Raw genomic sequence first — 23,103 nt, 5'->3', positions numbered from 1 at the left:
GTGATACTTAAATAAAGTCCATGTGTGCAATCTAACTAATTATGTGACATCTGAAGGTAATTGGTTGCACCAGATCTTATTTAGGAGCTTCATAGCAAAGGGGTTGAATACATATCCACGTGGCACTTACATTTATTTTTTTTTAAATTAAATTAAATTAAATTTAACTGTTTTGAATATTTTTTTTTTTTTTCACTTCACCAATTTGGACTATTTTGTGTATTTCCATTATATGACGTCCAAATAAAAATCCATTTAAATTACAGGTTGTAATGCAACAAAATAGGAAAAACGCAAAGGGGGGTGTAAATACTTTTGCAAGGCACTGTAAACGGTGACCTTATACACCCCATTATGGTTTTAACCTCCACTCCTATTATATTCAATTGTGCTTTTTTAAAACCAGCTTGTCATAGCTTTGTCCACACAGCATAGGGACGGAAGCGTGTTCATGAAAAGCAGTGTACCTTTATGACTGAGATGATCTTTATTCAAAAAAGCCTGGAATCCAAACTGATATGCTTTGTTTCAACATTGTTGACAGTGGTGAAACAGAGCGTGTCAGTCAGGATCTCAGCCTAATAAAGAGAAGCTGTGGATTGGAGAATGATTTGCATCGTGGCTTCAGGTAGTCTTTGTTTCATGCCTCGTTTCGTCTCAGCCCTGTCACCACACAATGGTAGCTTTTTTTTGCTCTTCAGGTTTGGAGGGAGATCTTTTTATTTGACTACACTGTGTGTCCTCATAAAACGTGTTACCTGCCCATCACTGTGTCTCAGACTGTACACTCGCTGAGACATTTTTCCATATTGACCATTTGGCCTATAGTCTTATTTAGTTTATACTCACATGGAGGCACTTCAGTTTCTCTCGCACACACATGCAAGCATGCACGCGCACACACTGCAAAGGCAATTTTTTAATCATTATTTTCTACCCTTTTTCCTTGGATATGCAGAGCGGGAGCAAAGCGGAACTATTACCGAGACCCCAATCACCTACGAGAGTACCCTCTGATGGCGGGAACCAGGAAGTACACTTCACCAAGGAGGAAATAACATGGATGGATCGTAGGGAAATGGGGGCACTTCAAGCGTGCATCTAAAATGGCATCCTATTCTAGTGTAAAAATGGCACCCTATTCTCTTTAGTGCTGTACTGTTTAGAGAATATGGTTCCTATTTCAGACTCTGGTGACAGCCAGGATATATTGCCTTTCGGACAGTGGGGTCTCTCATCTGTGTATCTGTCCTTGGTGTGTTTGACATCCTGCAGCTTTTATTTATATCTCCCCCGAGGGTAGTTTCCAGGCCTCGAACTACAGCTGCCACTCAACCAACAATCCACTATATCCAAGCATTATGCACTATACTGTAACGTTAATTTCACTATACTGAAAATTCAGTAATGCTACTAATAAAATGATACCCTATCATTAAGTGGTTCGATGAGCTGAGCCACTGGAATTGAATGTTTTTGACATTGACTATCGGGCATATTGTGTGTTCATTATCATACAGTGTATGTATGCCTTCACAGCATTTATTTTTTTGTCCTTAGGCCTTACGCATCAATTATTTACCAGTTGCTGATGTTGTATTCTGTGTGAATGTAATGTATTTATGAGAAGGTTGTTGTGCAGTTTGATTCAAAGAAAATATTATATTTAGCGTTGGACGGTTGTTGCTAGCTAGACAATTTTATTTATTGTACGTTTCCATTTAAGCAACATTCAAATAGTATTGTGCACTAAATGTGACCGAATGCCACAAAAAACATGAATAATATGGGCCCCTAGCTAAGATATATTTATGACAGGGGTCTTTCATGCAAAATCAATGTGGCTCAGATAATAGCATCGCATTCAGAGCAATATACTGTAAAATCTGTTTAAGAAAAGACTGCCAAACAGTCAGTTTTTTTGTTCTATTCATTTTGTGTTTTTATTATTCAGTATTTATGAATTTGATTCCATAAAGAGTTGTGCAGTTGATTTAGAGATACTTTTGTATGGACTCTTGAAAGGGTCCCTTTAGTTTTTTCAGTCATTTATCATACCATTTATGAGTCCTGTTTTAACTTTTGAAACTTGAACTGTTAAACTAATTCCATTATAATTTGCTCCAGATTGCGTATATACTGTAGGTCTAGTTCAACTGGAATATTATATTCATACCCAGAAATGATTTGATATTGATAGAACCGTCAGCACTGGCCCTTTAACACTAAGAAAACATTAAGGACACCTTCCTAATATTGAGTTGCATCCCTTCCTTTTGCCCTCAGAACAGCCTCAATTTGTCTGGGCATGGACTCTACAAGGTGTCGAAGTGTTCTACAGGGATGCTGGCCCATGTTGACTCCAATACTTCCTACAGTTGTCAAGTTGGCTGGATGTCCTTTGGGTGGTGGACCATTCTTGATACACATGGAGAAACTGTTCAGCATGAAAAACCCATCAGCGTTGCAGTTCTTGACACAAACCGGTGCCATACAATTTTCAAAGGCAATTAAATATTTTGCCTTGCCCATTGTATGTGCCCTCTGAAGGGCACATACAGTGCATTTGCAAAGTATTCAGACCCTTTGCTATGAGGCTTGAAATTGAGCTAAGGTGCATCCTGTTTCCATTGATCATCCTTGAGATGTTCTACAACAAGATTGGAGTCCACCTGTGGTAAACTCAATTGATTGGACATGATTTGTAAAGGCACTCACTTGTCTCTATAAGGTCCCACAGTGCATGTCAGAGCAAAAACCAAGCCATGAGTTCGAAGCGCCAAGACAGGATTGTGTCGAGGCACAGATCTGGGGATCGGTACCGAAAAATGTCTGCAGTATTGAGGGTCCCCAAGAACACAGTGGCCTCCATAATTTTTAAATGGAAGAAGTTCGGGTCCACCAAGACTCTTCCTAAAGCTTGCCGCCTGGCGAAACTGAGCATTCGGGTGAGAAGGGCCTTGGTCAGGGAAGTGATCAAGAACCTGATGGTGACTCTGACAGCTCTGTGGAGATGGGAGAACCTTCCAGAAGGATAACCATCTCTGCAGCACTCCACCAATCAGGCCTTTATGGTAGAGTGGCCAGATGGAAGTCACACCTCAGTAAAAGGCACATGACAGCCCGCTTGGAGTTTGCCAAAAGAATTCTCAAACCATGAGAAACAAGATTGTCTGGTCTGATGAAACCAACATTTTACTATTTGGCCTGAATAACAAGCGTCACATCTGGAGGGAACCCGGCACCATCCTTACGGTGAAGCATGGTGGTGGTAGCATGTTGTGGGTATGTTTTTCAGGGACTGGGAGACTAGTCAGAATCAAGTGAAAAATGAACAGAGCAAAGTACAGAGATCCTTGATGAAAACCTGCTCCAGAGCGCTCAGGACCACATTCTGGGGCGACGGTTCACCTTCCAACAGGACAATGACCCTAAGCACACTGCCAAGACAACGCAGGAGTGGCTTCGGGACAAGTCTCTGAATATCCTTGAGTGGCTTCGGACTTGAACCCGAACGAACATCTCTGGAGAGACCTGAAAATAGCTGTGAAGGGATGCTCCTCATCCAACCTGACAAGGCTTGAGAGGATCTATAGAGAAGAATCGGAGAAACTCCACAAATACAGGTGTGCCAAGCTTGTAGCATCATACCTAAGAAGACTTGAGGCTGTAATCGCTGCCAAAGGTGCTTCAACAAAGTACTGAGTAAAGGATCTTAATACTTATGTAAAATGTGAGAATCTAAAAATCTGTTTTTGCTTTGTCACTGTGGGGGGGTGAACAATTTTATACATTTAAGGCTGTAACGTAACAATGTCAAGGGATCTGAATACCTTCCGAATGCACAATCCATGTCAAGGCTTAAAAATCATTTAACTTGTCTTCCCTTTATCTACAGTACACTAATTGAAGTGGATTTAACAAGTGACGTCAATAAGGGATCATAGCTTTCACCTGGTCAGTCTTCTGGAAGGGGCAGGTGTCCTTAATGTTTAACACTCAGCGTAGATGCTACTTGTATTGTAATGATGTTTTTGTTTTGTGTTAGAGGTGAGCAAAGTTCCTATCTTTAATGTGGTGATATTATAAAGGGTCAGATGTTTCTATCACCATCAAAAAGCACAGGTCGGGTCCTAGCGTCAAGGTTTTGGAGTGGAAAGCAGAAGCAAACATTAACTGGTGCTGCTGGAATATGAACACCACCCAATAGTTGGCAACATTTTTGTGCAAACAAACTCATGGAAAATGTGTGTCAAATGATTGTAAATCAGTTCCCAAAACTTCAAGGCATGTTTCTTTCTTGCCATTTGCCAAAACTATTTTCCTAAAACAAAGTAACTCAGGTCAACTTTTATTTTAGAAGTCCACAGGCAGGCACAGTTTGCCTAAATCCCAGAAACTGGATTGGTATTTAACATAAGGATCAGTAAACAAAGGATCAGATACCTTCAAGTCTCATGTTGTTGAATGAATTAAGAAATATTTGCAATACATTCAGTCTTAATGCAAAGTCAATCAGACAACTGACATGTTTGATACTCTAAAGGCAAAACAATTGAATTGCTTAAATATTTATAGAAAAACAAGGGTTCATTGTTGAGTGGAGGCGTTTTGTGAAATTGAGATGTCTTAAGATCATCAGGTTGAATACACAACAGTATGAACACAGAATTAAGGCTATGAACAAAGAAATGGCAGAGAAAACAAATCCTGTAAGTGTGTTTGTATGCAAGTGAAAGACTTCAAGCTTACAGTAGTTTGGAGACTGAAAAGGCTAAGTATATATATTTTTTCAACTTAACAAAATATACTACTACCCTAATTGCAATCGTGATTTAAGTTCAAATTCCCCTCAATGTGATCCCAATAGTTTGGAACCGAGCGGTGCTACCAAGGAGACCAAGGTTAACTGTTTCTAACAAGAGCTACTAGCGAGACTGGAAAATGGCCACTGTACAAAAAGTTCTCAGAAGGAGACAATAAGAGGGAGTGGTGATAGTTTGAAAGGTTTTATGCTACTCTGTGGTATAACCTCTGTTAATGCCCATTATTGTCAAGTTGAAATAAATAACATTTACAAAAGTGTTGATGGTAAAATCTTTGAGTTAACGTGCCACCAACATTTGTACAGCATATCACTATCAAAAGCAAAGTATGCGCCATTTTTTTTTTTTTACCAAAACAAAAGACTAATTGTTAGAGTGCAAAAAGCCATGCCCTAAAATACAGACAGACTTTTTTAAAGAACTGAAGACAGAAGGAGAGAGTGAAGATGGTGGCTCCCTCAGTGTTAAAGATGGATTATAATATCTTCTTCTTGAGTATGAGAGGCCCCACGTTGTCTCCAGTCAACTCATTGTGCTTTATGTGTGATTTGTCACAAACAGGAAACTGCAACAGGAAACAACTTAATATTAGCTGATACGTACAGTACGAGGCATTGCTTATAGATAGGCTAAGTTGACCATTTATTAACAGTCATATGCTTCCCTTTGGCCTCAAGACAGTGAGAATGGAAAAATAAACTACTGATATCTGCATAACTTGCTATGGTTAGAAGACCACTAGCTATTGCTATAAGTCTTTGCATCTAACATGATGCATCTAACAAACCAATCTCAAGCCAACTCCCCCCATCCCATTCCCTTGGCACCGACGCATGAAGGCTGATCAGGGCCTTTATTCAAAAAGCGTCCCAGAGTAGTACTGTGATCTAAGATTAGGTTCCCCTGTCCAGATGGATCATAATGAATAAGATTATCAGGCAGCATTGATCCTCAGCACTCCTGAGAGACTTTGAATATGGGCCCTGAAATTACTAAGAAGGTGTAGTGTTAGCAATAACCTTCCAACTCTCCCTCTAGTCTAATTTACCGTTTTGGAGCGCCAGCAGCGGCAGTAGCAGACATTTGTGCTCTTCAAGTCCTCAATATCTATCTCGTTGACCACTTTGGGGTTCTCCTTCTGGATCTTCAGGTTGATCAGGCTGTCCTTCTGCTTCTTCTTCTTGGGCAGGAAGGGCCGGATGGTGAGGTAGCCCAGCAGGGCCAAGATTCCCAGGAGAGGCAGCAACCGGAGCCAATCAAGGACTGGGAATAAAACACACAATCAGGCACAGGTAAAACACCCACAGTGATATTGGATCTCCTCAATTGTTCCACCCCTGCGGTTCCCATAACATGCCGCCTCCCCCCCATAACATGGGGTTATAGCGGAGTCATACAATTACACAACATGTATAGAGTACCACAGTATGAATCATAAAACCTTGCGGTCAAACAAGGAAATGGTTCCAATCGTTTTTCCACCATTCATTTTTAAAATAAAGGGCTGACCATGGCATGAAGTTTTGGTAACCATGTAAATCTCTAAGACAAGGTGACTTATCAATATTTTCACCTGTATTTACCCCACAAAAATGAGCTGCTAATGTGGCTATCATAAAGAACTACAAATGCCATGACGATCTGGACGAGACTGCCGAATTCAGGCAAAGGTAAGAATCTCTGGATTAACTGTCTAATGTTAGCTAAATTTAGTAATTAATAAATTGCCTACATTTCTTTCAATTCTGTCAACTGTCTTGTGCAATATTTAATTTTACACAATACCTGTTAGCAAAGGTGTAGGCTTGAAATTATGTACAGGAGCTTGCAGGGATTTGTAGTCTTGCGTGATATCTACTTTGATGCTAATTAGAATTTTCGAATCAGTAAATACAGCCAAATATATTGATCAAAGTCACCTTGTCCGAAAGAGATTTACATGGTTATCAAAACGTCACGCCAGGGTAAGCCTACACAAAACACAGCACTTATTTTAAGTGTTCTAAAAAATTATTTGACCGCTAGGGTTTATGGGTATTAAGACACCTCCACAGTGGGGCTCTTTAGGCTGTCTCCATTTAGCAAAATACAACTGGCTGGAATGCTGATCACTGTGCACCCCAATGACCCCATGATCAGGGCCCATATTAAAAAGGGCTGATCGAGGATCAGGTCCATCCTGTCAATTATCTTATTCATTAAGATCTTAAGGCAAAACTGATTCTATATCAGCTCTCATACTCTCAGACCATCTTAGTATCTGATAGGCTGGCCTACCCATTGATAGTTCACGAGGCCACAGTTCAAGAGGCCAATATAACAGTGGATAATGTCCCATGGAGTATTCCATTGACTATGACAACTTTGAGGGCTGTGTATTTGAATCTCATGGCAATTACATTAAATGGATTTTGATTAAAAAGAAGGGTGCCTAAAGGGAGAATGTTAATCTCATTATACGATTTCTCGACTTCAAAAAGGCCAATGTAAAAACACCATCAAATCCAGACAAAATAATTTAATGAGGTGCTCATCCTTGAAGCTGCTAGACTGAATTTGGCTGCGGAGGCATCATTTACACAGGCATCAATTCTGATCTTTTTTCCACTACGGTAATTGGTATTTTGACCAATCACATCAAATCTTTTTACATCAGATTTTTTTCAGAGCTGATCTGATTGGTCAACAATTAGTGAAAGAAATACCAGAATTGGTCTGCCTGTGTAAACACAGCCTTATATTTTTTCCACTAATTGGTCTTTTGAATGTCTAAACAGTCTTTAGATTCCTGCAGGGACTTTTCACTTGACTCCCATCTTTTCCTGAGAGTGAAAACATTAACATGACAAATGTAATATAGGGGTGGAAAAACCTCAGTAGTTATGCTACTGACTGCAGGCAAGTTATAACTTCAAAACTACACCGAACGGCAATGAAATTAATAATTGAGCTTCCAGTGCCATGTCAATTATTCCAGTCACTTCATGTTAATGCATCTCCTATAGATTTGCTACTGAAGTCTTATTAAATCAATGTTTACAATGTCAATGATCCTCAGTATGGAGCATCTCAGGGCAATGGGAGAAACCATAATTTACCACCACTACTTTCCAGACCCGGATTCAAATCATATTTGAATTAATTTAAAATATTTTACTCTATCTGTGCTTGATTGAGCTTGCCTGGCTTAATGGACAAATAGAATCATCCCAAAACTGCAAACCCCTCCCATCTGGCAATTCAGACAATAGGGGAAAGTATTTGAAAGATTTTGAAATGGTACCCATGTCTGCTACTTTCCTTAGAAAAACGGCATGCTTTTATTTAACTAGGCAAGTCAGTTAAGAACAAATTCTTATTTACAATGACGGCCGACCAATGTCATCTGCACACTCAAGGATATCTGCCAGCCGCTAGTTTAGGGCTATTTTTAAGTCCCAAATCTGACACTTTCCATAGGGATGCATTCAGCGTTTCTTCAAGTTGTCAAAGCTTGAAACAACTAAGTGGTCACCTGAGGTCTCATAGCTCATTTACAGCCAATATTTACAGTGGGATTGTCATAGTACTTAAATTCAAGGCATAACTTTTCCAATGTTGTACACTGACAGTTACTGTCGTCAGACCTTTTTCCTCTCACAACTACTCATAAAGGCTAGTGTGTGAGCCTTGTTCAGGTGTAAGGTGAGAGGAATCGGTTCTCCATTGAGTAAGCATGCCGTCCTAGATTTACACTGCTCTATGGGAATACTATGAGAGTGTATTTCATGTTTTGCAGCTAAGGCAAAAGAAAGGTTTGAAGATGCAATGTTTAATGACATCAAATTATATCAGCAGCTGTTTCAAAGGGAACTTTTATAAAGTCCTGTCCAGTGAGTCTTATTAGCCTACATGTGACTGGTTGGTAACAATTTAAAACAATGCCTACGGAGCTGTGAAGGGAACGGCACCTCCATACCTTCAGGCTCTGATCAGGCCCTACACCCAAACAAGGGCACTGCGTTCATCCACCACTGGCCTGCTGGCCCCCCTACCTCTGAGGAAGCACAGTTCCCGCTCAGCCCAGTCAAAACTGTTCGCTGCTCTGGCACCCCAATGGTGGAACAAGCTCCCTCACGACGCCAGGACAGCGGAGTCAATCACCACCTTCCGGAGACACCTGAAACCCCACCTCTTTAAGGAATACCTAGGATAGGATAAAGTAATCCTTCTAACCCCCCCCCCCCCTTAAAAGATTTAGATGCACTATTGTAAAGTGGTTGTTCCACTGGATATCATAAGGTGAATGCACCATTTTGTAAGTCGCTCTGGATAAGAGCGTCTGCTAAATGACTTAAATGTAATGTAAATGTAATTTACTTGAAGCAGCTTAGATTGTTATTATAGGCCAATAGTTGGTTCTCTGTTTAGGTGAATTTCAGAAGCTCCAAACTTTTGCTTCATTGACTGATTGGTCTCAATGTGCATGCCTGTCATGAGAGCAAGAATCATCACTGCTAATAGCATATACTTTGTTCATGTCAAGTAATGAACTCCATCAATTGAAGCTTGGAGATTGTTGTTTATACACACAGGAGTATGTAAAACGCGCATCACTGTAGCCTGTATATCAAAGTATAAGCAGCCTCAACTTGGATTTTAATTTGTACATCTATTTTGTTGTAGCCTAATGTTTCATATGCTTGGAATAACATGGTTTAGTTCCCTTCCATAGCCAAGAGAGGAAATGTGCTACATACAAACGAAACACTTGTTTGGCTGTACACTTAATACGTTTCCACTCTGAGTCTGATACATTGTAAATGTAATTCAAAGTTGTGTACTGTTAAGCTACCCTTCAATGTTCAATGAACCTGACCTGAGCCAAGTAAGGAACTTTATTCAATATGAAGTGGATTAGCACTTTTACAGCCACACAGAATCCCGACAATCTATAAGAAACTTGGAAAACCGCACTAAAACTGGCGAACTACTGTGGCTAATCTTGTTGGAGTGCATGCATGGGGACAAGCTATTCGGTCTTTCCTGTTTTCAACATCGCAACCATTTACCTGTTAACCTCGCAAATCCTCCGATCGTCTCGGGAAGGGGGAACTTCTTGAGGTAGGCTGGAAGCTGGGTTTTTATGATCTTTGAAATAGTTTCTAAAACCATCTTGAATGAAACTACCGAAAGGTTTGAGTTGGATATTTCCTGAGGTCCGTTTGCGTCATTACGCTATTTTAGAAGCTTAAGTCTTGACCGCAATAGAAATAAATAGAGAAGACGCGTAGATATGTTGGTGAATAGAAGCAATTGCGGAAGATGACGCTAAAACATGTAGCAATGAACGTTGGCAGGGTTGATGTCATCTGATTGGACAGTTTCTAATGGCGCAGATAAAGAGAAAGTAGCCAATTTCTTTACTTTGTTTGATACATAGGCCTATGTGATGTTTGTATGACAAAGTATCTTAACGATGTTTTCAGGGAAAAAATACCTTGTATTCCATTCTATTGTATTCTATTATATTTGTTATTTATTTGTGCATTGGCTTCAATCATTCATTGATTCACTGATACATTCAGCCTTCCTAAGCAAACGTGTAAATGTTTGTTGACCCATAATTTCACCCATATAATAATACTTTAAAGTTTGATTAGAACTTAAAGAGGAAATTAAATAGGCTGGGATATATACATGCTGTGGGTAGTTGGCTACAAATGGGATCCACCTAAAAGTTTAGGGGCTACATAAATCATATATCTATGTCTCAGATATAGTTCATAATCTGAAACTACTTCAGTTTAAAATATTTTTTTCTCTCTCCATGGTACATAATGGCTTGTCCCTGTGTCCTCTGTTCTGCAATCTGAGCTGATCTGAAAACACAAGGAGAGGTGAAGTCAATGTGGATGATGATTTGCTTACACCTGTCAAATTATTTCTGCTCACTCCTGATGAATGGAAGGACTATTGAAATACACATAGGAAAAGCATGCATCACGTTGTACTTTCCATTTCCAGTTTATATTTACTTCCTTATGAATCCAAATATAGTGAACAAAAATATAAACACAACATGTAAAGACTTGGTCCCATGTTTCAAGAGGTGAAATATCTCAGAAACTTTCCAAAACTACAAAAAGCTAATTTCTCCCAAATCCCTAATTTCTCTTTACATCCCTGTTAGTGAGCATTTCTCCTTTGCCAGGCTGATTGAAGAGCATGCTCATTGCACAGGTGCACAGGGATAATAAAGGCCACTCTAAAATGTGCAGTTTTGTCACACAACACAATGTCACAGATGTCTCAAGTTTTAAGGGAGCGTGCAATTGGCATGTTGACTGCAGGAATGTCCACCAACCACCCGGACAGCTGATGAAACTGTGGGTTTGCACAACAGAAGAATTTCTGCACAAACGGTCAGAAACTGTCTCAGGGAAGTTCATCTGCGTGCTTGTCGCCCTCACCAGCATTGTGATCTGACTGCAGTTTGGCGTCGTAACTGAATTCAGTGGGCAAATGCTCACCTTTGATGGCCACTGGCACACTGGAGAAGTGTGCTCTTAACACAGTTTCAACTGTACCGGGCAGATGGCAGACAGCGTGTATGGCATCGTGTGGCCAAGCGGTTTGCTGATGTCAACTTTGTGAACAGAGTGCCCCATGGTGGCAGTGGGGTTATGGTATGGGCAGGCTTAACCTACAGACAATGAACACATTTGCATTTATTGATGGTAATTTGAATGCACCGAGATTCCTTGACGAGATTCTAAGGCCCATTGTTGTGCCATTCATCCACCGCCATCATCTCATGTTTCAGCATGATAATGCACAGCCCCATGTCTCAAGGATCTGTACACAGTTACTGGAAGCTGAAAAAAATTCAAATTTCTTCCATTGAAGAGGAGTGGGACAACATTCCACAGACCACAATTAACAGCCTGATCAACTCTTATGCGAAGGAGATGTTTTGCGCTGCATGAGGCAAATGGTGGTCACACCCGATACTGACTGGTTTTCTGATCCACGCCCCTACCTTTTTTTAATGTATCTGTGACCAACAGATGCATCTCTGTATTCCCAGTCATGTTGTCCTCTGTAGCTCAGTTGGTAGAGCATGGTGCTTGCTATGCCAGGAGTGTGGGTTTGATTCCCAACCATACTTAAAATGTATGCATGCATGGCTGTAAGTCGCATTGGATAAAAGTGTCTGCTAAATGGCTTATATTATGTGAAATCCATAGATTAGGGCCTACTGAATTCATTTCAATTGACTTATATGAACTGTACAGTAAAAATTTTGAAATTGTTTAATGTTTCTTTAATATTTTTGTTCAGTGTAAGAATCAAATTTCCATAGCAGGTTTTACCCTTCGGGTTTTCTATGATGGGCATAACACCCACTTTAGTGTTTGAGGCATGCAAGCCTCATCCGAGTTGTTGATGAAAGTTTGAACTACACTTTCCAGAATTCTTTGCTGTTTAAAGCCAACCTTGAATATTTGCCTGGAGAAATCCCATCTCATTGGTTGTACTATTTTTGTCAGCGACTTAACTAATAGGTATAATAACAACATATTGAATTGGTATCTCGGTTGAACAAGTTCAAAAACGTTTGCAGGACGTTTTATTAGTTGGGCATATTTCTAGTCAGACCTTTGCCTTTTACGTGTAGGTCCGTAGCCTCCCGTTGTCATTGGTGAATGACCGAAGATGTCGCATAGTAGGTTGTTTGCCCGGCTGCTCTGTAAGTATAGCAAAATATGTGTTCTCCTCAAAAGTCTCTAAACTGTTTAGGTTCTGCTAAATTAAGTGCTTCACGGAGCCCGTTTTGCACGGAATTGGGGGTTTCTTGCTCACAGGGTAGCCATGGCAAGCAGCGAAAGGACCTCTATACTGGCTAACGGTTTTAGCATGCTGATAGATAGCGCATCAGTTTCCAGGTCACACAGTCCGAACTACTGAACTTTGACCGTGCTTGTCCTTTAGGCTTTATATTTAGCGTGTCAATTCTATAAATGAGAATAGGACATGTAGTTAGCTATACTATAACGTAGCTGGCACTTGGGTAAGCTAATGCTACCTAACGTTACTCCCCCATTGTGTTGTACGTTGCAAACAGCTAACGTTAGTAACGCTTTCAATTTGTGATTTATAACGTTATCTCTTTATATGGAAGTAGCTACAGGCTGTTGGTTGCAGTGTTGGGGGAAACTATAGTACTAGTACTCTGGAAAGAGTTAACCAAGCTACCAGTTACTTCACTGAAAGAAGCATATCTTTAGTGTACCTTAATTTTAAGAAATTGTTTACTTAACTAAAGTTACTTGGGATAGAGGTCCTGGATTGCAGGAAGCTTGGCCCCAGTGATGTACTGAGCCATACGCACTACCCTCTGTACTGTCTTGCGGTTGGAGGCCGAGCAGTTGCCATACCAGGCAGTGATGCAACCCGTCAGGATGGTCTCAATGGTGCAGCTGTAGAACCTTTTGAGGATCTGAGGACCCATGCCAAATCTTTTCAGTCTCCTGAGTGGGAACAGGTTTTGTCGTGCCCCTTCACAACTGTGTTGGTGTGCTTGGACCATGTTAGTTAGTTGGTGACGTGGACGCCAAGGAACTTGAAGCTCTCAACCCACTCCACTATAGCCCCGTCGATGTTAATGGGGGCCTGTTTGGCCCGCCTTTTCCTGTAGTCCACGATCAGCTCCTTTGTCTTGCTCACATTGAGGGAGAGGTTGTTGTCCTGGCACACAGCCAGGTCTCTGACCTCCCTATAGGCTGTCTCATCATTGTCAGTGATCAGGCTTACCACTGTTCTGTCATCAGCAAACGTAATGATGGTGTTGGAGTCGTGTTTGGCCATGCATTCTTGGGTGAACAGGGAGTACAGGAGGGGACTAAGCACACACCCCTGAGTGGCGCCAGTGTTGAGGATCAGCGTAGCAGATGTGTTGTTGCCTACCCTTACCACCTTGGGGCGCCCATCATGAAGTCCAGGATCCAGTTGCAGAGCGAGGTGTTTAGTCCCAGGGTCCTTAGTTTAGTGCCCACAAAGCTCATCACTATGGTGTTGAACGCTGAGCTGTAGTCAATGAACAGCATTCTCACATAGGTGTTCCTTTTGTCCAGGTGGGAAAGAGAAGTGTTGAGTGCAATAGAGATTGCGTCATCTGTGGATCTGTTGGGGCGGTATGCAAATTGGAGTGGGTCTAGGGTAACTGGGAGGATGCTTTTGATGTGAGCCATGACCAGCCTTCTAAAGCACTTCATGGCTACAGACGTGAGTGCTACAGGGCGGTAATCATTTAGGCAGGTTACCTTTGCATCCTTGGGCACAGGGACTATGGTAGTCTGCTTGAAACTTGTATGTATTACAGACTCGGTCAGGGAGAGGTTGAAAATGTCAGTGAAGACACTTGACAGTTGGTCCATGCATGCTTTGAGTACACGTCCTGGTAATCTGTCTGGCCCTGCGTCTTTGTGAATGTTGACCTGTTTAAAGGTCTTGATCACATCGCCTACCGAGAGTGTTTCAACAGAGTCGTCCATCACAGCTGGTGCTCTCATGCATGCTTCAGTGTTGTTTGCCTCGCAGCGAGCATAAAAGGCATGTAGGCTCGCGTCACTGGGCCACTCGCAGTTGGGTTTCCCTTTGTAGTCCGTAACAGTTTTCAAGCCCTGCCACATCCGATGAGTGTCAGAGCCGGTGTAGTAGGATTCAATCTTAGTCCTGTATTGACACTTTGTTGCCCTCTGTTCTAGCAAGCCTTCATGGCCAAATAGCAGAATTTCCAAATGTGTGCAATTTCAGAATCTGTAGATTACACATTCATGGTCATTTGTTTCTTTCCCCTTATTTATAACCGGCCTTTTGTGAAATAATAATCTCACCATGACTGCCATACAGGACTGCACATAATAATGCCATTCATAGGTTTATCTTGGCGGGTTGGAGCATTGGGCCAGTAACCGAAAGGTTGCTGGATCGAGTCCCTGAGCTGACAAGATAAAAATCTGTCTTTCTGCCCCAGAGCAAGGCAGTTAACCCAGGTGCCGATGACATGGATGTCGATTAAGGCAGTCCCCCGCACCTCTCTGATTCAGAGGGGTTGGGTTAAATGCAGAGGACACGTTTCAGCTGAATGCATTGCATTGTACAACTGACTAGGTGTCCCCCTTTCCCTTCCTTTCAATATCAATCATGAGGGAAAAGGCACGATGGGTAGCAAAAACTCGTTATCCAAGCGTAGTGGCCTACATAGTGTATGTGTGTTTTACTTCTGACAGTTGCTACTGTGTGCTGTAGGTTTTGGAACATAGTCTCTGGGCCTACCTTCAGGTCTGTTTGAATTGGATTTAAACTAATCAGAGGAACATCATGGGACAACAGCTCAGGCAACAACGCTGGACTATGTCTCCTAGATGCCAATCCTTCTCCCCTTTCCATCATGAGGTGACATTGACAATAGTGTTTTTTGGAAATGTCACCTGTGTGTGGTCTCACTTTCCTCTCCTTCTGTCTCCATTTGCAGTGCAGCAAAATGGGGTAAGGAACTGTTATACTGCTTCAAGGAAGCACCTCTACATTGACAAAGACACCAAGGTCATTTGCCAAGGCTTCACAGGGAAGCAGGTATGTATGCTACACAACACCCAGCCGACACTGGCCGCTTTCTGCATTCAACTGGGTTGTATTCATTACAGCACTCAAAGGAAATCTCAACTTTTGCAACTGAAATGATCGAAAATGTGCATTTCCTATTGGACAAGTCCAGGTAGTCCCTCCCTGTCTCAGTCCGCTTTCATCCGTTTGGTGCTGAATGAATAACCCTGATTGGGTTATTGTGTTTCACTGTCAACAGACATTGTTGACGGTCTGCCTGTGCAGAGTCAAAACAGCTCAGTAATCTTCCCAAAACATTAATTGACAAAGTTGCCAGAGGAGCTTGTAGGCCTAGAGATTTAAAAATAACCAACTGTATCCACTGGCTAAGGATTTGAATTTGCAATGTGTTACATTGAGTTAAAAAAATATTAAAGTTAAATAAAAAAAATTATTAAGCAGAAAACAGTAGCTAGCTATCTGCAACTGATCACCTTATCGACAGACAGTGAGTGGTCGTTAAATGACCGCATAATCTTGTTCCCCAATATTGTCTTGGATGAGGATGGAAGGTCTCTGTAATTGTCTGTCAAAGTCGAAAAAAGAGTATCGGCGTCATTGTCCAACAAGCGAACACCTCTCTCCTCTTTCACCTTGTAGGTTAATACCCGTCCCCCCTCCTCTCCAACAACTCTTCGACTTAATATAGTGTTATTAAATATAGTTCTTCTAATGAACACTCATGCTAATTAGAAAGTGCTGAGCAATGACTCAAGTGTCGCTGCTGCCGCTGCACACCGACTTTCCTCAATGGCTTGATAAGCAAACCATACTTCAAATTCATTGTGCTCTCATTAGTGGATGAAAGTTAGGACCGCCGCCACCGGGGGGAAGAGCAAAGTGAGCAGACGGTGCACGTTGCGTTATAAATGAACAGAGGAAGGAAAAAGATGAGTCTGGTGAATGGAAGAAATATTGAAATTAAAAGATATCTGCATTGCGTGGAAAAAAATTGCTGGCTCAGTCTTTCCTTTCTCTTTACTGCTGGTAATTATAGTTTTAACATTTGGGTCATTGATTTGGATGTGTCGTAGTTGGCCCTCGTAGCCACTTATCTATTACGTTTTTTAACAGCCTCTGTAATTATTAACTGAGAAGGCTGATGGAACTTGGCAGGTTGAATATTCATAATATTACAACACATTATTGGACTCAATGCCCCCTGAAAGTAAAGGTGAGACTGTGAGAGATTAATTTTTTATTGATGACCTCAAGAAACACAGAGACATGATACCTTTTGATTATGGTCATTTAGTGTGCCTGGGTTGGATTTAAACTGATTGAATGTGATGCCAACCTAAGCCCCTTTCACTTACAGGTGAATCCTAACTTACACTTAGGTTGAATTTTCACTTAGTCATGCATTTAGGTCAATGGGATACTAAGTGACAGTTGGACACTGTAAAATACCTGAATATCATGTACCAAATCTCCTCTCTGAGACCCCCATTCACATAGTCATTGATTTACCTGCTGATGTACCTAGTCTTAATATGCTGGTGGTGTCTGTTTGTCTTTCCATGTCAGCTTGATTCCCATGCCCCCTCCCTCTGCGGACACCGGACACCATTCTGCCCAGTTGATTAATGGTGGATGGCAGGCCTGTTCTCCTCATTCCACACTACCTGGCTTTAATGATATCTCAACGTTGGCGGTTGGCGCCGCCAGTGACTGAGACAATTCCCCTCTCCATCCATCACACACTGTCAGCTGCTCCCTCCCTACCCTTTCTCCTTGGCCCTAACCCTTTGAACTGAAGGAACTTCACAATGTTGCTTCCATCTTACAGATCTGCAATCAAACATTGAAGCAGGCTAAAGTCAAGAGAAACGACTGGGTGAATTGGTATTGGGACAAGCTGATTCTCTCTGACTCTTCCTCCTTCTCTCCCCCTCTAGGGGACGTTTCACAGTCAGCAGGCAATCGACTATGGCTCCCGGCTAGTCGGTGGCGTGTCCCCCGGCAAGGGGGGGAGGACACACCTCGGCGTGCCCGTCTTCAACTCTGTCAAGGAGGTTAAATGTGTTCCACTATTTCTTGTGTCTCTGGTCAGCCCTTACTCAGCCCTAAACGTGAACTGGTTCTGAACTAACTTGCCTTGTTAAGAAATGGTTAAATACATACATTGATGAATAGCAAGCCCTAAATTCACCATGTCCCACACCTCCAGGCGAGAGAGGGCACCGGGGCCGAGGCCACAGTGATCTACGTGCCCCCTCCGTTCGCGGGTGCCGCCATCATCGAGGCCATTGACGCTGGCATGCCCCTGGTGGTGTGCATCACAGAGGGCATCCCCCAGCAGGACATGGTCAAGGTCAAACACAAGCTGTTGCGCCAGAGCACCACGCGCCTCATCGGCCCCAACTGCCCCGGCGTTATTAATGTAAGAATACATATACACACTGGTATGTAGTACACACACACAAGCTGCTGCGCCAGGGCGCTACCTGCCTCATTGGCCGCAACTGCTTTAGAGTGGTCAACGTAAGAGGCTAGAACACACACACACTCTCTTGGTGTTAACTTTGTGTTTTCCTATTTTGCAGCCGGGAGAATGCAAGATCGGGATCATGCCGGGCCACATTCACAAGAAAGGGAGGATTGGTGAGATATTTTTGAATCATTGAATAAAATCTGCTTTTACTTGGCAGGAGTGTCATAATGCTGACAGACCGACATCTTGTTCTGTGTGATGGAAAGTTAACAGTAGGTTAGAGATCCTACAATACTTGCTTCAGTCTCCAAAATTACATGCGTGCAGTTGAATCGTGAGAGGGAGAAAGGACCACTGCCTATGTGGCTATCAACCCTAGTCGCTCAGTGAGCGACCAAGCAGTTTATTTTCTTCACTGTCTCGCGGCAGTTTGATAAGATGTCAGTGCTACAGCCCTGTAGGCAGCAGAAACGGCCATAGCAAATGTTTCTCCAGGTGCATTGGAGGCTCATGGGAGGAGCTATAGGAGGACGGGCTCATTGTAATGTCTGTCTGGAATGGAATAAATGGAACGGTGTCAACATTCCAGTCATTACAATGAACCTGTCCCCCTATAGCTCCTCCCACCAACCTCCACTGGTGTAGTGACTGCTGGGGAGCTCCATCGCTGCACAGACATCCTAAACCTCTTGCTGCTCATTGCGAAGGCATACAGTGTCTGCGTCCCCAATGGTACCTGTTATAGTGTGGACACTATATAAATAATGACATGGTTATTATTGGTATTGACCGTGACCTTTCCCTTTTGATGATGTCATCACTAAGAGTGAGTTCTGTGCAATGTGATTCTACCACCGGTGGAGTGGGCTATATAGTTCTGCTATATTTGTACCGTTTGTATCTGGCAATACACCTTTAGGTTTGGGTTGAAAGGAAAGGAAAGTAATATCGAAATGCGTGTGGGCATTCCTTGTCAAGTTACTACACCTTTTTGGCGACGAGGATAAAACTTTATCAACTTGTACAGGGCGAGGTGCTAGCTAGCTAAGAAACAGTGGAGGTAGTCAGCTAGCTAGCTTAATGAGCGACGGAGAGCAGGTGCCGCTGTACGGAAACGACGGGGACAAATCAGCAGCAAGTGAAAATCGCTAACGAGGATCAAGGACAAGTTGGCGTTATAATGGCAATGTTTGGGACTATCACTGAGTTTGTGGAAGAGAACGAGGACTGGATGGAATATATGGAAAGGTTGGGACACTTTTTCTTGGCAAATGGAATCATAGATGAGGCTAAACAGCGCTCTATTCTCTTGAGTGTGTGTGGGGCTAAAACCTACAAGCTAATGAGGAATTTGGCTACACCGCGGAGACCGGGAGAAATTCCTTTTGGGGATCTAGTTACTCTCGTTCAGACTCACCACAATCCAAAGCCGTCAGTGATTGTCCAGAAGTTCAAGTTTAACTGCCATTTTCGGAAAACTGGTCAGTCTGTTGCTAACTTTGTTGCTGAATTACGTGAACTCTCTGAACATTGTGAGTTTGGGGCTATGTTAGAGGACATGCTCCGTGACAGATTAGTCTGTGGCATTAACGAGGACAGCATACAGCGCTGGTTGCTGGGGGAAGCCACACTGACTTTCAAGAGAGCATTGGAACTATCTCAAGGGATGGAGATGGCCGCTAGTAATGTGAAAAATATTCAAAAGGCCAACAGTGAAAGTTGGGCAGTGCATCAGGTGACAAAAGAGGTGGCAGGAAAAAGGGGAAAAGCAGTGGAATGTTTCAGATGTGGAGGGACACATTATGGTAACAACTGTAAGTTCATGGAGACTGTCTGTAACAATTGCAACAAAAAGGGACATTTAGGGGGAAAAATGCAGGGGTCCTAGGAGCAAGACAGAGGGTGGGTGGACTGGGCTGGGCAAGTTCACAGCACCAAAGCCTCAGTCAGCAGCGCACCACCTAGAGAGCACAGAGGAGGAGGAGGAAGAAGAGCATTGTTCCTACAACATGTTTAATGTGAGGGAGCCGCACGCAGAGCCTATCTATGCTACAGTGGAGGTAGATGGAAAGCAGATGAGGATGGAGGTTGACACCGTGGCCTCTGCCTCTGTCATAAGTGAGGAGACCTACAAACAAAAATGGGTCTCAAGACAGGTTTCTGCCCTCACACCGGCAGGGATCAGACTGCGTACGTACACCGGGGAGACCATACCATTGCTGGGGGCTCTAGAGGTGGACATTGCATACAACAGCCAGGAAGCGAGAGCACGGCTCCTGGTGGTGAAAGGGAATGGGCCTAGTTTACTAGGGCGTGACTGGCTAAACAAAATACAACTGAGCTGGGGTGAGATAAAACACACCCGAGTGACTGAGGATGTCATTCAAAAGTACCCAGAGATTTTCAAAGATGAACTGGGCACACTGCAGGGCACTGCAGTTAAGCTGTTCGTGGATCCTCAGGCCGAGCCTCACTTTTTTAAGCCCAGGACAGTGCCTTACGCCATGAAAAAGAAAGTGGAAGATGAGTTGGAGCGGCTGCAGGAAGCAAACGTCATTACTCCCGTTCAGTTCTCCCACTGGGCAGCTCCTATCGTTCCCGTTCTGAAAAGTGACGGCACGGTGCGTATATGTGGGGACTACAAACTCACCATCAACAGGGCCTCTAAGCTAGACGCTTACCCGCTGCCACGGGTGGAGGACTTGTTCACGACACTGGCAGAAGGCAAGACGTTCTCAAAGCTTGACATGAGTCACGCCTACCAACAGCTCCTCCTGGACGAGGACTCAAAAGAGTATGTCACAGTGAACACGCACAAAGGCTTGTTCAGGTACAACCGCTTGGTTTTCGGAGTGGCGTCCAGCCCAGCCATTTTCCAGAGGACAATTGACAATCTGCTGCAGGGGATCCCTCATGTAGCAGTGTACCTGGATGACATCCTGGTTACAAGGGAGACGGAGGAGGAGCACCTCCATCTGGACCAGGTGTTAAAGAGATTCGCTGAGGTCGGGCTGCGCCTGAAGCGTAGCAAGTGCACATTCCAAGCACAGAGTGTGACATACCTAGGTCACAAGATCACACCGCAGGGTCTGTGTCCTGTGGAGGACAAAGTCAGGGCAATCAAGGATGCTCCAAACCCCAAGAATGGGTCAGCGCTCAGGTCGTTCCTGGGCATGGTGAACTACTATGGTAAGTTCCTCCCGGAGCTGTCAACAGTCCACTTTGTCAGTTGCTCCACAAAGACTGTAAATGGAAGTGGGGGCCAGCACAAGAGAAAGCTTTCAAGGAAGTGAAAGCACTACTACAATCAGCACAACTTCTGGTTCATTTTGACCAAGACAAAGAGATCATCCTGTCATGTGACGCCTCACCCTATGGCGTCGGGGCAGTACTCTCATCAGATGGAGGACGGGTCAGAGAGACCCATTGGATTCGCATCACGTACGCTGACGAGTGCTGAGAAGGGTTATTCACAGTTAGACAAGGAAGGTCTGGCCATAGTCTTTGCTGTGAAACGCTTCCATCAGTACCTCTACGGTTGTCATTTCACCATATGCACTGACCACAAACCTCTGATGAGCCTTTTTAGTGAATCAAGATGCATTCCGCCCATGGCTTCAGCAAGGTTACAGCGCTGGGCCTGACACTGTCAGCCTATCAGTACACGATAGTGTATAGAGCGGGGAAGGACAATGCAAATGCAGACGCGCTCAGCCGTCTCCCGCTACCAGAGATGCCTGCCACAACTGTGGTGCCTCCCGAGACAATTTTCCTAATAGAGAGATTGTCAAACTCATCTGTGAATGCCAAACAGATCAAACAGTGGACAGACCGGGATCCTGTCCCAAGTGAAAAGATTCCTGATGCAGGGTTGGCCTCCTGTCATAGAGGATGATGGACTAAGACCTTATGCAAAGCGCAAAACTGAGCTGAGTGTGCAGGATGGCTGCATACTCTGGGGGTCCAGAGTGGTTGTTCCACCCCCTGGCCGTGCACAAGTCATGGATGAGGTCCATGAGGCTCACCCGGGTGCCTCCCGGATGAAAAGTTTAGCCAGATCTTACATCTGGTGGCCTAACATGGATCAGGAGGTAGAAGACAAAGTTAAATCATGTTCTGAGTGCCAGATCAACCAGAAGATGGCGCCGCCCGCGCCACTACATCTGTGGGAGTGGCCTGACCACCCATTGTCCAGGCTGCATATAGATTTTGCAGGCCCTTTCATGGGTCACATGTTCCTTGTCATGGTGGACGCACACTTCAAGTGGCTGGAGGCGCACATCTTGAGCAACATCACAGCGACCACAACCATCGAAAAGCTTCGGCAGGTGTTTTCAACCGATGGTCTGCCGGACTCTCTGGTGCCCGACAACGCAACAACGTTTACCTGTGACTTGTTCCAGGAATTCATGCGGAGAAACGGGATCCGCCATGTCCGCAGCGGCCCGTTTCACCCGGCCTCAAACGGCTTAGCGGAGCGGGCTGTGCAGACACTGAAAAAGGGGCTCAAAAGGATGACTGGGGGAACCATCACAACTAAGCTCTCTCGGTTCTTGTTCCAGTACCGCATCACGCCACAAACAACAACAGGACAGGCTCCAGCGGTGATGTTAATGGGCAGAAAGCCAAAAGCTCACCTGGATCTACTGCGTGCGAACATCGGAGCACGAGTGGAACGGAAGCAGGAGAAACAACAAGAGAAACATGACCACCACGCAAGGGAGAGACAGTTAAAACCCAATGACAATGTCTACATCTGCAACTTCACAAGCAGCCAACGCTGGTTGCCAGCTATCATTCTGAGTCAGAGTGGTCCCGTCTCCTTTGTGGTCAAACTGACTGATGTGCGAGTCATTCGCAGACACCAGGACCATCTCCGCCTGCGCTATGACAAAGACAATACCATGTTTTCAGACGGAACAGCTGTAGGTGGTAGTATACAAGTTCAAATCCCACAGGAAACAGCATCTGAGGAACAGGGGCATTCAGTGCTTCCAGCAGAGGGTGATAGACATTCTCTCACAAACACCCAACCCGCTCCTGTGCCCTCAGCTCCACTGGGACACCCCTTACCTGTGTCTCGTAGAACACCAGGAGTACTGCGCAGATCACAGCGTAGTCACAAGCCTCCTGAAAGACTAACTCTGTAGTTGAGACTCAGAGACTCGTGGTGTTAGTGTTTGTTTGGAGCAG

General features: G+C 43.7%; 3 protein-coding genes across 5 annotated transcripts in view; 2 read left to right on the top strand and 1 right to left on the bottom strand.

Moving 5' to 3' along the window:
• The window catches only part of LOC106610027 (sodium/hydrogen exchanger 9B2), a 29,517-nt gene extending 28,066 nt beyond the window's left edge, over positions 1-1,451 (top strand). For 2 of the 3 annotated variants that reach the window (XM_082978378.1, XM_082978379.1), the window contains one exon: positions 959-1,451. In XM_082978378.1, the coding sequence (XP_082834504.1) occupies positions 959-1,017 (59 nt within the window). In that variant the 3' untranslated portion in view covers positions 1,018-1,451. Of the gene's footprint in view, positions 1-544; positions 629-958 lie in introns of all 3 variants that reach the window. The other variant, XM_082978380.1, reaches the window with a different exon arrangement.
• A 2,889-nt stretch (positions 1,452-4,340) lies between these two features.
• Positions 4,341-10,037, bottom strand: cisd2 (CDGSH iron sulfur domain 2). Its single transcript, NM_001140897.1, is given in 3 exon segments — positions 4,341-5,391; positions 5,875-6,089; positions 9,878-10,037. Coding segments are annotated over 3 exon segments (408 nt in total). The 5' UTR covers positions 9,981-10,037; the 3' UTR covers positions 4,341-5,301.
• A 2,262-nt stretch (positions 10,038-12,299) lies between these two features.
• Positions 12,300-23,103, top strand: part of LOC106610028 (succinate--CoA ligase [ADP/GDP-forming] subunit alpha, mitochondrial) — a 32,132-nt gene continuing 21,328 nt past the window's right edge. Inside the window, exons 1-5 of the mRNA XM_014209142.3 lie at positions 12,300-12,558; positions 15,346-15,446; positions 17,375-17,491; positions 17,647-17,859; positions 18,023-18,080. Coding sequence (XP_014064617.1) covers positions 12,525-12,558; positions 15,346-15,446; positions 17,375-17,491; positions 17,647-17,859; positions 18,023-18,080 — 523 coding nt within the window. The 5' untranslated portion in view covers positions 12,300-12,524. The remainder of the gene's footprint in view (positions 12,559-15,345; positions 15,447-17,374; positions 17,492-17,646; positions 17,860-18,022; positions 18,081-23,103) is intronic.

This window comes from Salmo salar, chromosome 08, assembly GCF_965601325.2.
Source record: "Salmo salar chromosome 08, fSalSal1, whole genome shotgun sequence".
NCBI classification, from domain to species: domain Eukaryota; kingdom Metazoa; phylum Chordata; class Actinopteri; order Salmoniformes; family Salmonidae; genus Salmo; species Salmo salar.
Note: the sequence above shows the minus strand (reverse complement) of the source record. Positions and strands in the feature narration are given on the sequence as shown.